Genomic DNA, 19,516 nt, shown 5'->3' with positions numbered 1-19,516 from the left:
TAAAATAATAAAGTCTTAGAGTGGGATGCAATGTAGAGGTCTTGTCTAACTTTTCCAGTGTTCTCATTTCTCCCACTAGGGTAGAAGCAGCCCAGCGGGGCAGCCATGTGCCCAAGTGCCCTGGGAGCAGTTCACGCTCAAGCCAGTCAGCCTAGGGTCTAGCTCTGTGTCCATGGGCAGTTTACTTAATCTCTCTGTGCCTCAGTTTTACCACCTATGAGATGGAAATAATAGGAATGCTTATGTCAGGACTTGTAAGAAGATTGAGTGAACTGAGTACCTGACGCGTGGTGGGCTTGTGTGAGCGTTAGCTGTCAATATCACCTGAAAGTCGGGAACTGACACCTATGACGCGGAATACAAAATAAGTTTTTTAAAAAAGAGGAAGAATGAGATTACCAAGAAATTTTGCACTTGTTCTGGGCCATTGAATTCAGACAACAGTTGTGTAAGTGGACAAATGAGTGGCGATGGCTTTACAGAAAGAGCCAAAGGTCACTTAAAATTTAGCTTATACATCCCTGGAACTATGGGCCGATGGCCTTTATTACTAATTAGCTGGTAATTCTGATGTTGGGTAGCTAACAAGAGAGATGACTCCTTTGCAGGACAGAACCAGTTGTTAGAAAATTCTTTCTTTCGCTGATCTGAAATCTCCCTCCTTGGTCGCTTCTTGTATGTGTCCGGTTCTTTCCTCTGGAGTAATAGAGCAGACCAGTTGGTTGTGTTGCTTTGTTAGCATTTTCTTCTTCAGCTTAAATATCTCTAGTTTCCTTGGGCCTCCTCCATATGACATGGTTTTTAAACCCTTTAGTACCCTGGCCATTCGATTCTGGGTGGAGCTCATTTGTCAGTATTTCTCTTAAAATGTAAGACCCAGAGTTACTAACTGAACATGTTTCACTTAATCTGCCACCATGAGAGGGAGAGCAATAAAATACAAAAACCATCAACTGCATTTGAGGCCAAGCTGTGTCATTAATTGACTCTCTGATGTTGGGTTAGTCACTCTGAGACTTATTTTCCTCAAATAGTATGATTAGCAACACTAATGAAAGATCAGTAACAAACTGTCTTCATATAGTAATTTAGATATTAATAAAAAGAGGCTAAAATATTTTTGCCTCAGTGTGAATAAAAAGTGCATCAGCCTTCATGGTCAGTATCAAATTCCTGCTAATGTTAACATTAGTCAATTAATGTCAAAATCTAAGGAAAGAATTCTAAGATCATTTCAATGACACTGCAGTTATTATTATTAACGTTGTTGGATGCCATCAAGTTGATTCTGACTCATAGAGACCCCATATGAGAGAGGAGAACTGCCCCATAGGGTTTTCTTAGCTGTAATCTTTACGGAAGCAGATCACCAGATCTTTCTCCTGTGGAGCAACCGGGTGGTTTTGAACCACCAACCTTTCAGTGAGCAGCTGAGTGCTTAACCAGTGTGCCACCAGGTAATTGTATCTTTGCTGGAAGATGAAGTTTCTTTTAGGTGTTGCAGTTAGCTGATTAGCTAGTTAACTGAAACTATAATTACTTACAACTGAGTTCCCTATTATCTGAGTATTTGTTACGAAGGATAATTGCCACCCATTTTGCTGATTTGATATAATAAAATTAATTATTTAATTTTAATTCTCCTAAGTCTGTTTTTTATACCCTCACCATTTTTATTTGGAAAACTTTCTAGAATCTTCTTTGGAGCATTTAATTTGTATTCTCATCTTATTTGTACCATTGAGAAGCTTTAGATTCTGGGGCCAATCATTTCACCAGCTTGTATCCACGTTCCCTCTTTGTGAGGCTTAAGTACTACAGCAGCCTTTGTTTCTTTGCTGCTTTTCTGGCCTCCTCAGTCCGTTTTCCATACAGCAGTCAGAAGGGTCATTTAAAATGTAAATCCGAACATGTCATTCCCCGACTTAACACAGTTCAAATGTTCCCCCATTGTCATGGATTGAATTGTGTCCCCCCAAAAATGTGTGTAGCAACTTGGCTAGGTCATGATTCCCAGTATTGTATGATTGTGTTATCTGATGTGATTTCCTTATGTGTTGTAAACTCTACCACTACGAAGAGATCATATGTGATTTCCTTATGTGTTGTAAATTCTATCACTATGATGAGGTTATACTGATGAGGTTGACAAGATTAGATAGTGTCTTAATGCAATCTCTTTTGAGATATGAAAGAGAGAAGCGAGCAGAGACACACAGGAACGTCACACCACCAAGAAAGCAGTGCTGGGAGCAGAGTGCGTCCTTTGGACCTGAGGTTTCTGCACTGAGATGCTTCCAGACCCAGGGAAGACTGATGCATTTCAAGGACCTTCCAGACTAAGGGAAGATGGATGACACAGACCTTTCTCCAGAGCCAACAGAGAGAGAAAGCCTTCTTCTGGAGCTGATGCCCTGAATTTGAACTTGCAGCCTACTGGACTGTGAGAGAATAATTAGAGTAACATCCAAACTCCTACCTGTGGCCTGTAGGGGCCCAGGGGCCTGGCCTCTGCCCATCTCTCCAGCCTCTTCCCTTTTACTCACTACCTTTTAGCCACATTGACCTCTCAGTTCTTCTTCGGCACTTTATAACTGTGAGTTTTTGTTCGGTTTTCTTGTTCTCCCCTCTAGACTAGATGCTTGATGAGGGCAGACACTGTATCTTTCATTCACTGCCCTAAAGCCTAATACCCAATAAAAGGTGTTACACATATAGTAGATGTTCAAGTTTTTGTTGTTAAAATCTTACGGTTTCTAATACTTACAGCTAGATGGGTTGCAGCTTTTCCTTTGTTTTGGTAGAGTTTGTAAAGCCCTCCTCCCTTGGAAATTCATATTAAAATGCCTACTGCAAAGGAGTTGTGGTGGCACAAACGGTTAAGCGCTTGGCTGCTAACCAAAAGGTTGGCAGTTCAAACTCACCTAGTGGCCTTTTGGAGAAAGACCTGGCAATCTGCTCCCGTAAAGATTTGAGCCAAGAAAACCATATGAGGCAGTTCTCCTCTGTCACGTGGGGTTGCCGTGAGTCAAAATCAGCTCAGTAGCACCTAACAACAACTCCCTCCTCCAAAATAAAATATAAATAAAATGCCTATCTGCTTACATTTTAAAGTATTCTTAGTAAGTCTCAAATTACATTGACATATCAAGGCTTGTTAGTCCCAAATGGGTCAGTTTCTGTTTCACCCTTTAGCTGATTTATTTCTAGAAGAGTTTTAAAACGATCACAGAGTGTTTGCAGTGTATTTGTTTGGATGTGACTTTGCAGCCCTGGCCTGTCTGTGCTATAAACCGTGATTCTAGACAGTGCTTTTAAATGTATTGATGTTATGTTTGTTGTGTAGGTATGCCAGAAATTTCCTCCTTTTCATAGTGTTGATATTGAAAATTTAGCCTAATACTGCTTTCATACTGCCCAGAAATAGGAAATTGTTCGTTTTTTACGTTGTCACCAGAGTGCTGTTTGATCATTTTCCTGGTGGCTGAAAAGAACCAGAGCCTCTGCTTGAAGGGAGCCATGTAGTTCCCTCTTATGATTGAGCCTTTTGTTTATCTCAGAAGAAGGGCTGCTGAAAGAGGTTCATCCTGTTCTCCTTTCAGATGTAAGCTCAGGATGTTGACTCATTGTGGCCATTTTTCTCCTTCATTTGTAGGTGAGACATTTTACATGATACTGGGGGTGCTGAAGCTCTAGGGAGGTACTTGGCTCTGCTGCTGAAGTGGTCCTAGTGGTTGAACTATCTCTGGAGCTGAGTGTATTTCATTTAAAGCTCCTCAAAGCTGAATCAGTCTTGGCAGAACCCTGTAGAAACCATAGCATATAATTCATTTTTAAAGCCACCATATTATTAAATAGAAATTTGAGGGTAAAGCCTATTGCTTTTATGGTCTTAATAATACTGTTTGCAAAGATCCTTTTAGCATCGTCATTACAGTGACTTTCTGATGTGGTTCGAGGACCTTATTAGGAAGAAACCCTGATTCCTGAGGGGGTGCTTACAGGGAAGAGGCCTTGTAAGAGGCAGTTGCAGAGCCCCAGCTCTTTCCTCATCTGCAGCCTCTTTCTTGGGTGCTTTGGGGGCACGGGAAGCGTTAAGCTAACTCAGCCAGGCTTAAGGCAGTCGGTGTTGTAGAAGGGGCATGGGTTTAGGGAGTTAGGAAGGCCTGAGTGAAAACCTCTACCCTGACCTTTGCTATACTGAACTTGATTAAGATACTTAACCTTTCTGAGTCTCAGTTTTCTTATCTATAAAAATAATGGTTGTTGTCAGTCTTAAACAATATATGTGAGATTTTCTGGTTCTCAGTAAATTAATTTTCTTTCTTCCTCTGCGTCATTATTCTGAACATTGTCTGGGTGTGGTGGAAACCCTCTGCACCACAAATTCCGAGGTATTTCCTAATCTATTAGTATCTGATCAAGAATCTAGCAAGGGTTATTTTAGTCTTATCTGCAACCATCCCCCAAGAATGTAAATTTGAAGACGTTCACAATAAAGTCGACCAGTTCATCAATTTTTTTTCTTTTTTTTAATTCTTTTTAATTTTAATTTGACACTACACATTTTTTTTTATTGTGTTGAAATATACACAACAAAACATACACCCATCCAATACAGTTCATCCATTTCTGATAAATTAAATAGAGGATGGTGGCATTTGGGTGATCAGAAAACACTATCATAAAATAATTTAAAAAATCTTCAAAGTGATTGCAGTATTTTGAAAGCTTAATGATGTTAATAAAAACTGTCCTATTATTTATCTGTACTTCTTTTTATACCTGTCCCCAGGGAAGGAAAAATTTGCAAGATGGTGCAGGTGATGGTGAAATTCCAAAATTTGATGGTGCTGGATATGATAAAGATCTGGTGGAAGCTCTTGAGAGAGACATTGTCTCCAGGAATCCTAGCATTCATTGGTTAGAGTCTTTTATGTTATTAAATTAAAATAAAGAAGAAGACAAGTTATAGGTTGGTTTGGCGTGAATCTTCTCTTGTTCTCCGTTAATCTCCTAATAATGATTTCATCCATAACATGAGCATGTAGAATTGACAGGACAGTTCTTCTGTTAAAATATAACCAAGGAAATTTAAAATGATAGTTTGATGTTAACATGACCGACAAAGGTTGTTAATCAAATAATGTGTCTTAATTAATGACTTCCGTATGTTCTCACCATTGTAGGCAGTAAGACTTAGAATAAAGTTCTTAATGTAAAAACAATTAAGTTTCACAAAATGAAAATAATTAGTATTGACCATAAATCAAAGTGTCTCTGAATAAACATTATGAAACTTTGTTGTTCTTGCAAAGGGATGACATAGCTGATTTGGAAGAAGCTAAGAAGTTGCTAAGGGAAGCTGTTGTTCTTCCAATGTGGATGCCTGACTTTTTCAAAGGGATTAGAAGGCCTTGGAAGGTGAGAATTTATTAAAGTGATGTCGGTATAAGAATACTGCCTGCATGTTAGTGAAAGGTTGCATTACTGTAGTTTCTTTATGTGTTTAACACAGTTTGGAAGAGTCCTTGGACGTTTATATAGACCATAAACACCTGGAGTTGAATTTGTGGTTGAGGTATGCTGCCTCTGCATGGCAGGAAAGATGGGCTTGGAGTTTGAAGCCATAGTCTTCATTTACAGCCACTTCCTTCAAGGGTGCTGAGCTAGAGATTAGTTTTAGGAATTTTCCAGAGGTCTGTTTCTGTAAATAAAAATTTAACAAGAAAGGTAAACAGTACCACATAGTCTTATAGAATAAATGTTTGATCAAATAAATACCTTTCTAGAAGTTGGCATTCTCACTAGTTGTTAACTGTTTTGATCACAGCTGGGTGCAATTCTCAGAGGTAATCAAAATGTTTGTTTCTTTCTAGCTTGCTTTCTGGCTTAGAGTTTAAAGCCCCCTCAGGTCTAGTTCCTTCCAAGTCTAGTGTTTTCATTCTAAAGTATTAGATGTTGGCCTCAAAAGGCCTTCCGTGTGACATGATTTTTAAACCCTTTACTACCCTGGCCATTTGATTCTGGGTGGAGTTCATTTGTCAGTATTTCTTTTAAAATGTAAGACCCAGAGTTACTAACTGAACATGTTTCACTTAATCTGCCACCATGAGAGGGAGAACAGTAAAATACAAAAACCATCAACTGCATTTGAGGCCAAGCTGTGTCATTAATTGACTCTCTGATGTTGGGTTAGTCACTCTGAGACTCATTTTCCTCAAATAGTGTGAGTAGTCAACGCTAATGAAAGATCAGTAACAAACTCGCTTCATATAGTAATTTAGATATTAATAAAAAGAGGCTAAAGTGTTTTTGCCTTAATGTGAAAAAACACGTATCAGCGTTCATGGTCAATATCAATGGCTGATTTTTCAGAAGTAGATCACCAGGCCTTCTGAGATGCCTCTGGGTGAACTCCAACCTCCAGCCTTTCGGTGAGCGGCCAAGTACCACGCAGGGACTCCTTGCTTGGACTAGTAGAATGAAATAAAACCTCAGTCTTACTTTGCCCTTCTGAGTTATCCTGGGAAGGTCTGTTTCTCTTCTCAATACTCCTTCCTCCATTAATGTGCCTAAAAGTAAGAGAGGAGAAGAAGACTGTATTTATATAAATAACTTGGAATACCTGTGACATTTTGTCTCTTCCTACTTGAAACTTTTACAGACTGTTTGTTATAGATTTACCTTATTTTGGAAAAACATAACCATAAATTCCCCTTACTATGACTTCTAAAAAACAGTATTTAAAAGAGAAAATAAGATTTTAAGATAGTCATTTAAAGGAGTTTAAAAAAAACCCGTATATAGTATTATTAAATATTTATTATGTTCTACCTTAATTTTAATGAGACATGTTTATTATAATGACTGATGTTATAATTAAAAAGCATTCATTTGCTCTAATAAGATGTATATATTATAAAATAATACATAATACAGTAGGTTAAGGAATAATCTAATTTAACTGTGGTATTTATAAACCTAAAAATAAATGGCTGAGTATATAGGTGATACCATTAGTCAGTCCTCTTAGAAAATTTAAAACTTAGTGTTTCTTGGACTTAGTTTCTTTCCTTTTTTAAAAATATTTTATTGTGTTTTAGGTGAAAGAATACATAGCAAATTAGGTTCCCATTTAACATTTTTTTTATTGTGCTTTAGATGAAGGTTTACAGAGCAAATTAGTTTCTCATTAAACAATTAATACACATATTGTTTTGTGACATTGGTTGCCAACCCTGTGACGTGTCAACACTCTCCCCTTCTTGACCTTGGGTTCCCCATTTCCATTCTTCCAGCTTTCCTGTCCCCTCCTGCCTCCTTGTCCTTGCCTCTGGGCTGGTGTGCCCATTTAGTCCGTATACATGGTTGAGCTACGTGTATTATTGTTTATCAGCCTGTCTTATCTTTGGCTGAAGGGTGAACCTCAGGAGTGACTTCAGTACTGAGTTAAAAGGGTGTCCAGGGACCATACTCTTGGGGTTTCTCTAGTCTCTGTCAGACCAGTAAGTCTGGTCTTTTTTTGTAAGGTAGAATTTTGTTCTACGTTTTCCTCCAGCTCTGTCCAGGATCCTCTATGGTGATCCCTGTCAGAGCAGTCATTGGTGGTAGCCAGGCACCATCTAGTTGTGCTGGACTCAGTCCAGTGGAGGCTGTGGTAGTTGTGGTCCCTTAGTCCTTTGGACTAATTTTTCCCTTTTGTCTTTGGTTTTCTTCATTCTCCCTTGCTCCAGACAGGGTGGGCCATGTAACAATTTTTTATACAACTAACATTGGTTACATTTTCCACACCTTGTCAACATTCTCATTATTTCCATTCTTTTTGTTCTGTTGCCATTAATTTAGCTTCTCTGCCCCTCCTTAGCTTCTCATCTTTGTTTTAGGGTAAATGTTGACTGTTTGGTCTCATATAGTTGAATATTTAAGGGAGCGCAGTATTCACGGGTGATAGTGTTTATTTTATAAGCCAATTTATTATTTGGATGAAAGGTGACCACCGGGAGTGGTTTCAGTTCCAGGTTCAGAGGGCATCTTAGGGCGATAGTCTTGGGGGTTCTTCTAGTCTCTGACAGTCCAGTAAGCCTGATCTTTTTTTAGGAATTTGAGTTTTGTTCTACATTTTTGTCCCTTTCTATCCAGGACCTTCCGTTGTGTCCCTGGTCAGTAGTGGTAGCTGGGCACGATCTAGTTCTTCTGGTCTCAGGCTGGATGAGGCCGTGGTTAATGTGGGCTGTTAGTCCTGTGAACTAGTTTCTTCTTTGAGTCTTTGATTTCCTTCATTCTCTTTTGTTCCAGACGAGTAGAGACCAATGGTTTTATCTTAGATGCAGCTCACGAACTTTTAAGACCCCAGACGCTACTGACCAAACTAGGATGTAGAACATTATCTTTATGAACTATGTTATGCCAGTTGACCAAGTTGTCCCATGAGACTATGGTCCTAAGCTTTCAAACCCCATGAACTAGTCTTGCGAAGCGTTTGATTATATCTTGGAAGTATCCGTAACTGTGCCCCCTGTGTGATGTGCTATATGTATGATATATATGCAGTGCACATAAACGTGTATGCATATGCCTACAGATACACCTGTACATGCACACCCATATACTCACATGTGCCTTTCTATACACATATGTGCATACATGTCTACCTATGTAACCACTTTTTTCTTCGGTTGTTATTGTTGTTGCAAAATTCTCTGTTACAGCATTTACGGAATTGTCCCTTATGCTTGTGTACTTCTTAGTGTCTTCACTCACCTTGGACAAGTTGTGCAGACTTCACCCATATTGGGTATTGCCTTTCCCATCACCAGAAACAAATGTCTACTATCTAGAAAGTGATTCTCCCTCACTCCCCCTCCTATCCCTGGTAGCCATCAAAGAATGTTGATTTCTGTGTGTAAATCTATTCTTCACTTTTTATAAAAGTGAGAACATACAATATCTGTCTTTTTGTGATTGACTTATTTCACTCAGCATAATGTCCTCCAGATTCATCCATGATATGTTTTGTGGACTCCGCATTATTGTTTATAGTTGCATGGTATTCCATCGTATGTATGTACGACAATGTGTTTATCAGTTCATCTGGTGATGGGCACTTAGGTTGTTTCCATCTTTTTGCTATTGTGAATAACGCTGCAGAGAACATAGGTGTGCATGTGTCTATTCGTGTCACTACTTCTGTATCTCTAGGATATATACCTAGGAGTGGGATTGCTGGATCATAAGGTATTTCTATTTCTGCATTTTTGAGGAAGCACCAGACTGTTTTCCATAATGGTTGTACCATTTTATAATACCACCAGCAATGTATAAGAGTTCCAGTCCCCCAACAACCACTCCAGCATTTGTTGTTTTCTGTTTTTTGATCATTGCCATTTTTGCAGGGGTGAGATGGTATTGCTCTAATGGCTAATGATTGCAAGCATCTTCTCTTGTATTTGTTGGCCGCCTGCATGTCCTCTTTGGTGAAGTCTCTGTTCATGTCCTTTGTTTATTATTTGATTGGATTGTTTGTTATTTTGTTGTTAAGTTGTTGAAGTTTTGTATATATTTTAGAGATTAGACCCTTATCAGAAATGTTGTTGCCAAAGATTTTTTCCCAGCCTGTAGGTTCACTTTTTACTCTCTTGGTAGAGTCTTTTGATGAGCATAAGTATTTAATTTTTAGGAGTTACCAGTTATCTAATTTATCTTCTGTCATTTGTGCATTTTTAGTTTTGTTTGATAGACTGTGTGTACTGAAAATTAGGCTCCCTAGTTTTGACCCTGTGTTATCTTCCAAGAACTTTATAGTTTCAGCTTTAACATTTAGGTCTTTGATCCATTTTCATCCAGTTTTTGTACATGGTGTGAGGTATGGATCCTGATTCATTTTTCTGCATATGGACATCCAGTTTTACCAGCACCATTTGTTAAAGAGACTGTGTCTTCCCCAATGAAAGGACTTCGACCCTTTGTCAAAGATCAGCTGCCCATAGATGGATGGATTTACTTCCGGGTTCTCAGTTCTATTCTGTTGGTCTGTGTGTTTGTCATTGAACCAATACCAGGCTGTTTTGATTACCATGGCTGTATAGTAAGTTTAGAGATTAAGAAGTGAGAGGTCTACTTTGTTCTTCTTCTTCGGTATTGCTTTAGCTATTTGGGAGCTTTTTCCTTTCCATATAAAGTTGGAGATTAGTTTTTCCATTTCATTAAAGAATGTTGTTGGGATTTGGATCAGGATTACATTATATCTGTAGATCACTTTTGGTAGTATTGACATTTTTACAATGATAAGTCTTCCAGGCCATGAGCATGGCATATTTTTCCATTTAAGTAGATCTGTCTTAGTTTCTTGCAGTAGTGTTTTATAGTTTTCCTTGTTTAAGTCTTTTATGTTCCCAGTTAGGTTTATTGCTAGGTATTTTATCCTTTTGGGGGCTATTGATAGTTTTTTTTTTTTAAGTACCAGTTTTATCACCAATTCATGCATTTGAATTACAGCCAAGGGAAAAAAAACAAAAACAAAAATGCCTTGGGCAGCTGAGTAGTGATGCCTGTCTGTGACTTCCAGGGGCTGTGAGGTCAGTCTTGATTCCTTCTGAATTTGTAGGTCTTTCAGGGAAGTTTCCGGTGTCTTTCATGTGCTGCAGTAGTGATTAAGTGCTAGTCTGCTAACCGAAAGGTGGGTGATTTGAACCCACCAGCCGCTCCATGGGAGAAAGCTGTGGCCGTCTGCTTCCGTAAAGATTACAGCCTGGGAAACTCTGTGGGGTAGTTCTGCTCTGTCCTGTAGGGTCGCTATGAGATGGAATCTACTTGACGACAGTGGGTTTTATTGGTCAGTAAAGTTTCCAGCTTCTTTCATATGTCATCTTACACCTTTGATTTAACCTCTGATAGGGCAACATTTGAAGTTTTTTTTTTTTTTTTAAATTTTATTGTACTTAAGTGAAAGTTAACAGCTCAAGTTAATTTCTCATTCAAAAATTTATACACATACTGTTTTGTGACATTGGTTGCAGTCCCCACAATGTGACACCCCGGGTTCCCTGTGTCTATTCGCTCAGTTCCTGTCCCTTTCTGCCTTGTCATCTTTGCTTTTGGGCAGGTGTTGCCCATTTGGTCTTGTCTATTTGATTGAACTAAGAAGTCCATTCCTCGTGTGTTACTGTTTGTTTATAGGCCTCTCTAATCTCTGTCTGAAAAGTGGGCTTTGGGAGTGCTTTCAGTTCTGGGTTAACAGAGTGTCTCAGGGGTTCCTCCAGTCTCTGTCAGACCAGTAAGTCTGGTCTTTTTCCAGTTTGAATTTTTTTTTTTCTTTTTTTCTTCAGATTACTTAGTTGTGCAGGAATTTTAGGATCTGCTATTTCATTTATCTGGAATTATTGATGTTGATACCATTGAAGTAAAAAAAATGAACATCTTATTATTTCAAGTCACCACACTGTAGCTTAGTTATGATCAAGCTTGTTCCCTTTCAACCTAACTGGCGTAGTACAGGCAGTCCCCAGGTTAGGAATGTCCGATTTACGGACACTCATACTTAATAAAGGGCTGCCATAAAGCCTCTTGTATTTAAAATATGAATTAAATACAGTGGTTCATGATAACAAATGCAGGCACTACTTTGATGCTCATGAAAACATTGTGCGGTTTGAAGTGTTTCTTAAGTATTCTGTATGCATAGAAAGCTAAAATACACGCTATATACTAAGACAAACATTGGACTAACTGAAGCTAAATAAGAACCATATCGGCCTGTTCCGACTTACCTACAAATTAGACTTAAAGACAGACTTAGAAACAGATCTCATTTGTAACCCGCGGACTGCCTGTATAAGCAGCAGTGTATTCTGAAAGTCAGTCCCAACTTTGAACATGAAATATTCAAACTATGATGTCGGGTTCTTGGGGGGAAGGTGCGTTTGTAGTCCCTGATGTAGATTTTGCTGTATGATTCATTTTCATTTCTGTTGGGGGTCACTTGCCCAGGTAGAAAAAAAAACCAAACCTGTTGCTGTCAGGTGGACTCTGACTTGTAGTACCCCTGTGTGTTACAGGGTAGAACAGCGCTCCATAGGTTTTCTTGGCTATAATCCTTACGGAATGATGCCCCTGGGGGGTGTTCAAACCTCTAGGTTAGTAGTCAGGTGCAAATCCTTAGTGCCACCCGGGGACCCTTGCCCCAGCACAGTGCTTACTGATTGAGAGATGCCTGTGCCCCTCCCAGAAGATGATGCTCCCAGTTAGGTGTCACAGCTGACTCTGCTTTCACAGCAGACCCCTGGGGCGAGCGTTCTGACCAGCCACAGGTGATTGTGATTGAGCGCCAACATTATTTGAAACTCCGAAAGTTCAGTATACGTTGTTTACGGAAATGTTCTTTCTAAAAGGAAGTCTTTGTATCTAGCTGGGCTTTTTTGGGATTTTTTATTTTTGTTTTGTTTGTTTTACTTTTTCCCATGTCATTTCTACAAAAATATGATCTGACTTTGTAAAAATATTTACTCTTTGCTGTTCCTTTGTAATATTTATTAGCAAACTGGATTAAGAAAAAACGTAGAAATTCTATTTGTAAGAAAAATGTTTCCTGTGTGTGTATATCAGTAGAACAAAATTCTGGAATATAAAACTATCATTCTTTTTTTTAAGGCTATGTTTAATATTTTTTAAAAGAGATTTGTGAGACTAGAAGATTATTTACTAAAATGGGACAGTACATAGATGTTCTTTAAAAATTTCAGAACCATTGAGACCATCCTACCAAAATATCCACGTTTGACAGACAAGGAAATGTAGGCCTAAATAATTTGTGACAGCTATCGACCTTTTAGAAAATAAAAATTTGATGTGTCTCAGCTTTTTATGTTTCTGTGTGTCTTTCCCTCCTGGATATTGTTTCTCCTGCACAGTGTGATGCTCTGCCTTTATTAATCCATCAGATACTTTTTTAGCCCCTTTTGTGTGTAAGATGGAGCCCTGGTGGTGCAGTGGTTAAGAGCTATGGTTGCTAACCAAAAGATTGGCAGTTCAAATCCACCAACCGCTCCTCAGAAACCCTATGGGGCAGTTCTGCTCTGTTCTGTAGGGTCACCATGAGTTGGAATCAACTCAACGGCAGCGGGTTTGATTTGTTTTTTTTTTTTTTTTTTTTTTGTGTGTGTGTGTGTGTAAGATAAGGAACCCTGGTGGCATGGTAGTTAAGTGCTTGGCTGCTAACTCAAAGGTGGGCAGTTTGAACGGAGAAAGATGTGGCAGTCTGCTTCCGTAAAGATTACAGCCTTGGAAACCCCATGGGGGCACTTCTAATCTGTCCTGTAGGGTCACTGTGAGTCGGAATTGACTCTGTGGCAGCGAGTTATGTGTAAGGGACCTTGTTAAAGTACTTGGAAATTGCATACGTTTTTCAAGACATGGCCCCTGGGCTGCAAGTCATTCTGGAAGGAGAGTTAAGGCAGATAGAGGTAACTTTCTGTATTAGGTAATAGAAGCACCTAATGGGTGGTACAGACTATATGTGCTCTAATCACTCACAGAAGTGCTGTAAGGTTAGAAGGGGCTTCTTGCCTTGAGCTGGGATTTTTAGGACTGAGGGGATTTCAGTATGTAGGAGAAGACATTTCAGGTGATGTAGGAGCTTGGGAGGAATGAAGGTCACGAGCAATGGAATTTGGTGGGAAAGCCTAACTTTGTTTGGGAAGTAGATGTGTTTCGAGTTTTGTAAGGAAGGCAGCATAGCGTTTTGGTGAAGAGCACAGACCCTCCAACTCTGTGTTCTTGAGCAAGTTACTAAACTTCTCTGTGCCTCAGTTTCCTTACCTATAAGATGGGGATAATAATACTACTTACTCAGGTTACTGTAAAGAGAAAATGAGTTCATGATGCCTTAGAACAATATCTGACAATAGTTTAACACATTTTATGTGTTAAAGAAATAAAGTAAATTTGTGAAAGATTCAAATGGAAAGATAGATTGAGGCCAGGTTGTATTTGCCAGGAGTTGGATCTTCTCCAACAGGCATCGGAGAGACGTCTTTGGCCTGGTAGATTGCACGTTGAACCAGTGATTTGGGGAAATCAGTCTGGTTGCAATGAGTGGAGAAAGACTGGCGGCAAAGTGCATGTTCAGATGGGCAGTAATTTAGGCTCGAATCACCTTTACATTGAGACTCTATTCGTCTATCCATTTGCCATCTAGTCTTTTCAGACTACACCATGATTTACATGTTTGTGTCCTCTAATTGGCTAAAAGTTCCTTGAGGATTTATGAGTGATTCCTGGCTGATTCAACTTTGTATCCTCAGGGCCCACTGCTTAGTAAGCGCTCAATAAATGTACATTGAACGAATACACATTTATTGAGTACTTACTATGTGTCAAGACATATGCTAAGTGCAGAGGAAACAAAGATGAGTAACTAACAGCCCCCAAGAAACCCATGGTCTTTGGAGGGAAGGAGCATGTGTCAAAATGGCAGCAGTGTGTTGAGTGCAGTATTTGTTGAGGACCATGTGACTAGTGCCATGGTAGAGTAGTGAACAAGCTACTGTGGCAGCAGGGAAGAAGAGTAACTAAGTGGTGGAGAAGAATATCAGAGACAGTCTCGCAGAGCAGATGACTGTGAGCTGAGACTGGAAAGATGAACAGACGTTCAGCAGGCAGATGTGATGAGGAAGACTCTAACGCAGAGCGGATGTCACGTGCAAAGGAATGAAGGTGTGAGAGGATATGGTCTGTTTGGCGAATCATTTGTGGTTCAGGATGGCTAGAAGCATGGAGTATATAGATGGGATGCAGTCAAAACAGCACTGCTCGAGTGGAAGCTGTAGCCTGCCGTGATGACCTTCAGCTGTGCTCAAGATGTTGGTGAGCCATTGAAGAATTTTGTAGGGTCAAGTGAAGGATTTTTTTTTTTTTTAATGGGACAGATTTAAGTAGACTTATATACTGAGGGGAGCCCTGGTGGTACAGTGGTTAAGAACTTGCCTGCTAACCAAAGGTTGGCAGTTCAAATCCACCAGCTGCTCCTTGGAAACCCTACGGGGCAGTTCTACTCTGTCCTATAGGGTTGCTATGAGTCAGAATCGACTTGACGGCAATGGGTTTGGGTTTTTTGTTTTTTGTTTTTTGATATATACTGAGGGGAAAGAGTTGATATACAAAGAACGAGATACAGGAAAGGGGATAATTGAAGGAGTAATGTCTTGAGGAAGTGAAGTTTATAAATACCATACTGTTTCTATGAGCTGTATCTATGTACGGATGCTGAAGTTGCAAATGAACTCCTGTTGGAGAAGGCCACACTAATGATATTACAGGAACTGAGAGGGCATCGAAAAGGGGACATTGCAGAGAGAAATGGCAACTTTGCTATGCCTGTGCCTGTAGGATCAGTTGTTTTCACAGTTTTCAAAATCTCAATCCTGTGCACAGTTAAAGGTTACTTACAAAGCAAACATTTTTGGAAAACTAGTGTTCCAAGCCCTGCCGAACTCTGGTTGTTCTACGTATCAAAATTCTATATCTAGACAAAGACACAAGGGAAAGATTAGTCCAAAGGACTAATGGACCACAACTACCACAGCCTCCACCAGACTTAGTCAAGCACAACTAGGTGGTGCCTAGCTACCGCCACTGACTGTTCTGACAGGGGTCACAATAGAGGGTCCTGGACAGAGCTGGAGAAAAATGTGGAACAAAATTCTAACTTACAAAAAAAGACCAGACTTACTGGTTTGACAGAGACTAGAGAAACCCTGAGAGTATGGCCCCTGGACACCTTTTTAACTCAGTACTGAAGTCACTTCTGAGGTTCATCCTTCAGCCAAAGATTAGACAGGCCTGTAAAACAAACAGTGACGCACATAGTTCAACCATGTATACAAGACTAAATGGGCACACCAGCCCAAAAGCAAAGATGAGAAGACAGGAAGGGCCAGGAAAGCTGGATGAATGGAAACAGGGAACCCGAGGCCGCAAAGGGGAGAGTGTTGACACATTGCGGGGTTGGCAACCAATGTCACAAAACAATTCGTGTATTAATTGTTTAATGAGAAACTAATTTGCGCTGTAAACTTTCATCTGAAGTACAATTAAAAAAAAATTCTATATCTAGAAAAGAATTTGGATAGTTTGTAAATATGGAATTTATTATAGAATTTGACATATACATAGCTTTCAAAGAGTAAATCCCTGAAAGCTTATTAAACTGAGTTAGCAAGTGGGTCAGAATTCCTTTTAAGAAATATAGTGTTAACTATGTATCTGAACTCCCATTAAAAATGCTAGAGGAAAATATTTTAAAACCATCTGGTCTTCAAGACTTAAAGACTAGAGGATTAGTTTTCTTGACTAATTTTTACTCCTCATTGATTTGTTTTTATAGAATACTTCTGTTGATTTATTTTCAAAAGTAAGAAGTAACTAAAACTTAGTTTATAGTCTATGTTTAGTGGCTCTTATCACCAGCAGTATTTTATGCAAATTATTAACTGTCACATTAGCCTGTGATAAAATTCTAGCTAATTTGATTATGCTTGAACCACCACTGGATTTCAGTGTTATCTTAGTAAACAATACACGGATGGTTGTTTTTTAGTAAAAGCTGTATATTATGAATGCACTGTGGGAAATAGGTTTTGTCCTATGGTGAGAGAAAGAAATGTGTAATTCTGTAATATGTGGTAGAAATGTCTTCTACAGAGCAGTCAGTCTTAAGTGGTGCTCAGGATCATACATACATATCTTCTGCCCAGGTTCAGAAAACACTGGGTAGGTGCTTTCGAAACGTATCAGAAGATTCCCTGTTGTTAGGGCCTTTTTTAGCCCATCTCTGAGGTGGCTCTGATTTGAGATGTTTTGTGAAATCACTCTTCATTGTTCTACCTATAAAATGATACTCTTGCCAAATGCACCATGATTTGACTGTGACAGTTGTTATTTTTTGACGGGAAAATTTTAGTTTACATTAATAGTTGATAGTAATCTATAATTATAGCAGTTTAATCTGATAAATTATTTTATACATCCTTCGAAATTTCAGGGTGTGCTGATGGTTGGACCACCAGGGACCGGTAAGACTATGCTAGCTAAAGCTGTTGCCACTGAATGTGGCACAACATTCTTCAACGTTTCCTCTTCTACACTGACATCTAAATATAGAGGTGAATCTGAGAAGTTAGTCCGTCTGTTGTTTGAAATGGTGAGTGCTGATATATTCAGATTTCAAAGTATTGTTTGTGTAGGCATATGATACTCCCCATAATGTAGGTCGAGTCACCTTTTTTTAAAAAGGGCAAATGAAATTGTATTTTAATAGTTCCTGATGTGGTAAAGAGACATGGGATGATGGGTTTTGTAGGGTAGTTGGTATGTCTTTCTCTCTGAGGTAAAAGAAAACCCTTGACTTGTCCAATAAATGTAGAGGAAGAAGAGACTTTGGCTGTGTCTGTGTTGCCTGCTATTTCTGGATCTCTAATCAGCTAGTTAGGAACCCTGGTGATGCAGTTGTTAAGCACTCAACTGCTAACTGAAAGGTTGGTTGTTTGAACCCACCCAGTGGCTCCGTAGGAGGAAGACCTGATGATCTGCTCCTGTAAGGCTTACAGCCAAGGAAACTCTCTGGGGTGGTTCTTCTGTGTCACATGGGGTCACTATTCATGAGAGTCAACTCGACAGTACCCAGCAACAACAACAACAATAAGCTAGTTGAGCAGAAGTATCTTTTAGTATATATTTTAAAAATCAGTTTGAAATTAATCTGTCATTACCATTATTTCCTTTTTCATGAGGGATTTGCAATAATTGAGAATGAATGTTTGAGGATAGAGGTTGATGATTTATCTTTAAATTTGTTTTTCACTATGGAAGTTCTTAAACACAAAAGTAGAATAGTACACTGAATCCCCATGTATTTGTCTCCCAACTTCACCAGCTGTATAACTTATCTTTTATTTTCAGAAATTTCCTTTTTTCTGATGTGGATGATTGATTTAACCTGTCAGTAACCAATGGTGGCATTAAAGCAGTGAGAAATTTCTATTGCATTTGCCATCATTTTTAAAAGTGAAAATGGCATTTTAAAAAAATATTCAGATTGTTTTCTGATCATTTAATGGTTTCTTTAAAATATTTTCACAAAGGCTAGATTTTATGCCCCCACCACGATCTTCATTGATGAGATAGATTCCATCTGCAGTCGAAGAGGAACCTCTGATGAACACGAGGCAAGCCGAAGAGTCAAGTCTGAGCTACTCATTCAGATGGATGGTAATCAATATTTAATTACTGTCTCAAAACTGTTATATTTCCTTTTTGAATTTTGTATAGACTCAGACTTTGGAAATGCTAGATGAATGAACTGGAAGACAGACTTAACTGGTTGTTCATCCACCCATTTTTCATTTATTCATGCATTCAAAAAGCATCGATTGTATATTTGTTATGAATTATGCACCATTTCAGATTCTGACATTATAAAAAAATGGACCATCACTGCCCTCAAGGAGCTTACTATTTAGGTTCTAGAGGTATGGTCTAGAGCGCCAGGGTTGAGACCCTTTTAAAGGATCTGTAAGGTCTAAACTGTTTTCTTAGGAATACCGAGACATTGCCTTTCATTCTTATTTACTCACAGTGTTCAGTGGAGTTTTCCAGAGGCTATGATGTGTGTGATATTGTAACAGGTGGAATGCAGAAGAGGATATGAGAATCCAGCTATTTTCTATTAAGTCAGACATTAAAGAGATTTGCAAAAATATGAAACAGTGCCACTTTTCTTACTATTTTTTGTTTTGTTTTGGAAAACAGTTATTTTTTCATAAGAATATTTATTTTAACAAGTAATGTTGTTTTAGGTGGTGTCAAGTAAGTTCCGACTCATAGCTACTCCATGTACAACAGAACAAAACAATGTCCAGGCCTACACCATCCTTATAATTATTGTTATTCTTGAATCCATTGTTGCAGCCACTGTGTCATTTCACCTCGTTGAGGGTCTTCCTCTTTTTTGTTGACCCTCTACTTTATCAAGCATGATGTCCTTCTCCAGGGACTGGATCCTCCTGATAACATGTCCAAAGTATGTGAGATGAAGTCTTACTGTCCTCTCTTCTGAGGAGCATTCTAGCTGTACTTCTTCCAGGACAGCTTCGTTGTTTCTTCTGGCAGTCCATGCTGTATTCAGTATTCTTTGCCGAACACCGTAATTTGAAGGCATCAGTTTTTCTTCGGTCTTCTTATTCGTTGTCCAGCTTTCACATGGATATGAGGCGATTGAAAACACCATGGCTTGGGTCAGGTGCGCCTTCATCCTCAGAGTGACGTCTTTGTTTTTTAATACTTTAAAGAGGTCTTTGGCAGCATATTTGCCCAATGTAATATGTCATTTGATCTTCAGACTGCTGCTTCCATGGGCGTTGATGTGGATCCAAGTAAAATGAAATCCTTGACAACTTCAATATTTTCTCTGTTTATTATCTTGATATTTTGGTAGTAATGGGTTTATTATTTTTATTTTAAA

The 19,516-nt window shown here is 39.0% G+C and overlaps 1 protein-coding gene across 2 annotated transcripts in view; it reads left to right on the top strand.

Annotated features, from left to right (window-relative positions):
- The window catches only part of KATNAL1 (katanin catalytic subunit A1 like 1), a 78,618-nt gene that overhangs the window by 33,045 nt on the left and 26,057 nt on the right, over positions 1–19,516 (top strand). For both annotated transcript variants that reach the window (XM_004384155.3, XM_023738509.1), the window contains exons 4-7: positions 4,796–4,923; positions 5,319–5,424; positions 17,039–17,197; positions 18,138–18,264. In XM_004384155.3, coding sequence (XP_004384212.1) covers positions 4,796–4,923; positions 5,319–5,424; positions 17,039–17,197; positions 18,138–18,264 — 520 coding nt within the window. The remainder of the gene's footprint in view (positions 1–4,795; positions 4,924–5,318; positions 5,425–17,038; positions 17,198–18,137; positions 18,265–19,516) is intronic.

Source organism: Trichechus manatus, unplaced genomic scaffold, assembly GCF_000243295.1.
Source record: "Trichechus manatus latirostris isolate Lorelei unplaced genomic scaffold, TriManLat1.0 scaffold00118, whole genome shotgun sequence".
Lineage (NCBI taxonomy): Eukaryota > Metazoa > Chordata > Mammalia > Sirenia > Trichechidae > Trichechus > Trichechus manatus.
This window is presented reverse-complemented; position numbering and strand designations above follow the sequence as displayed.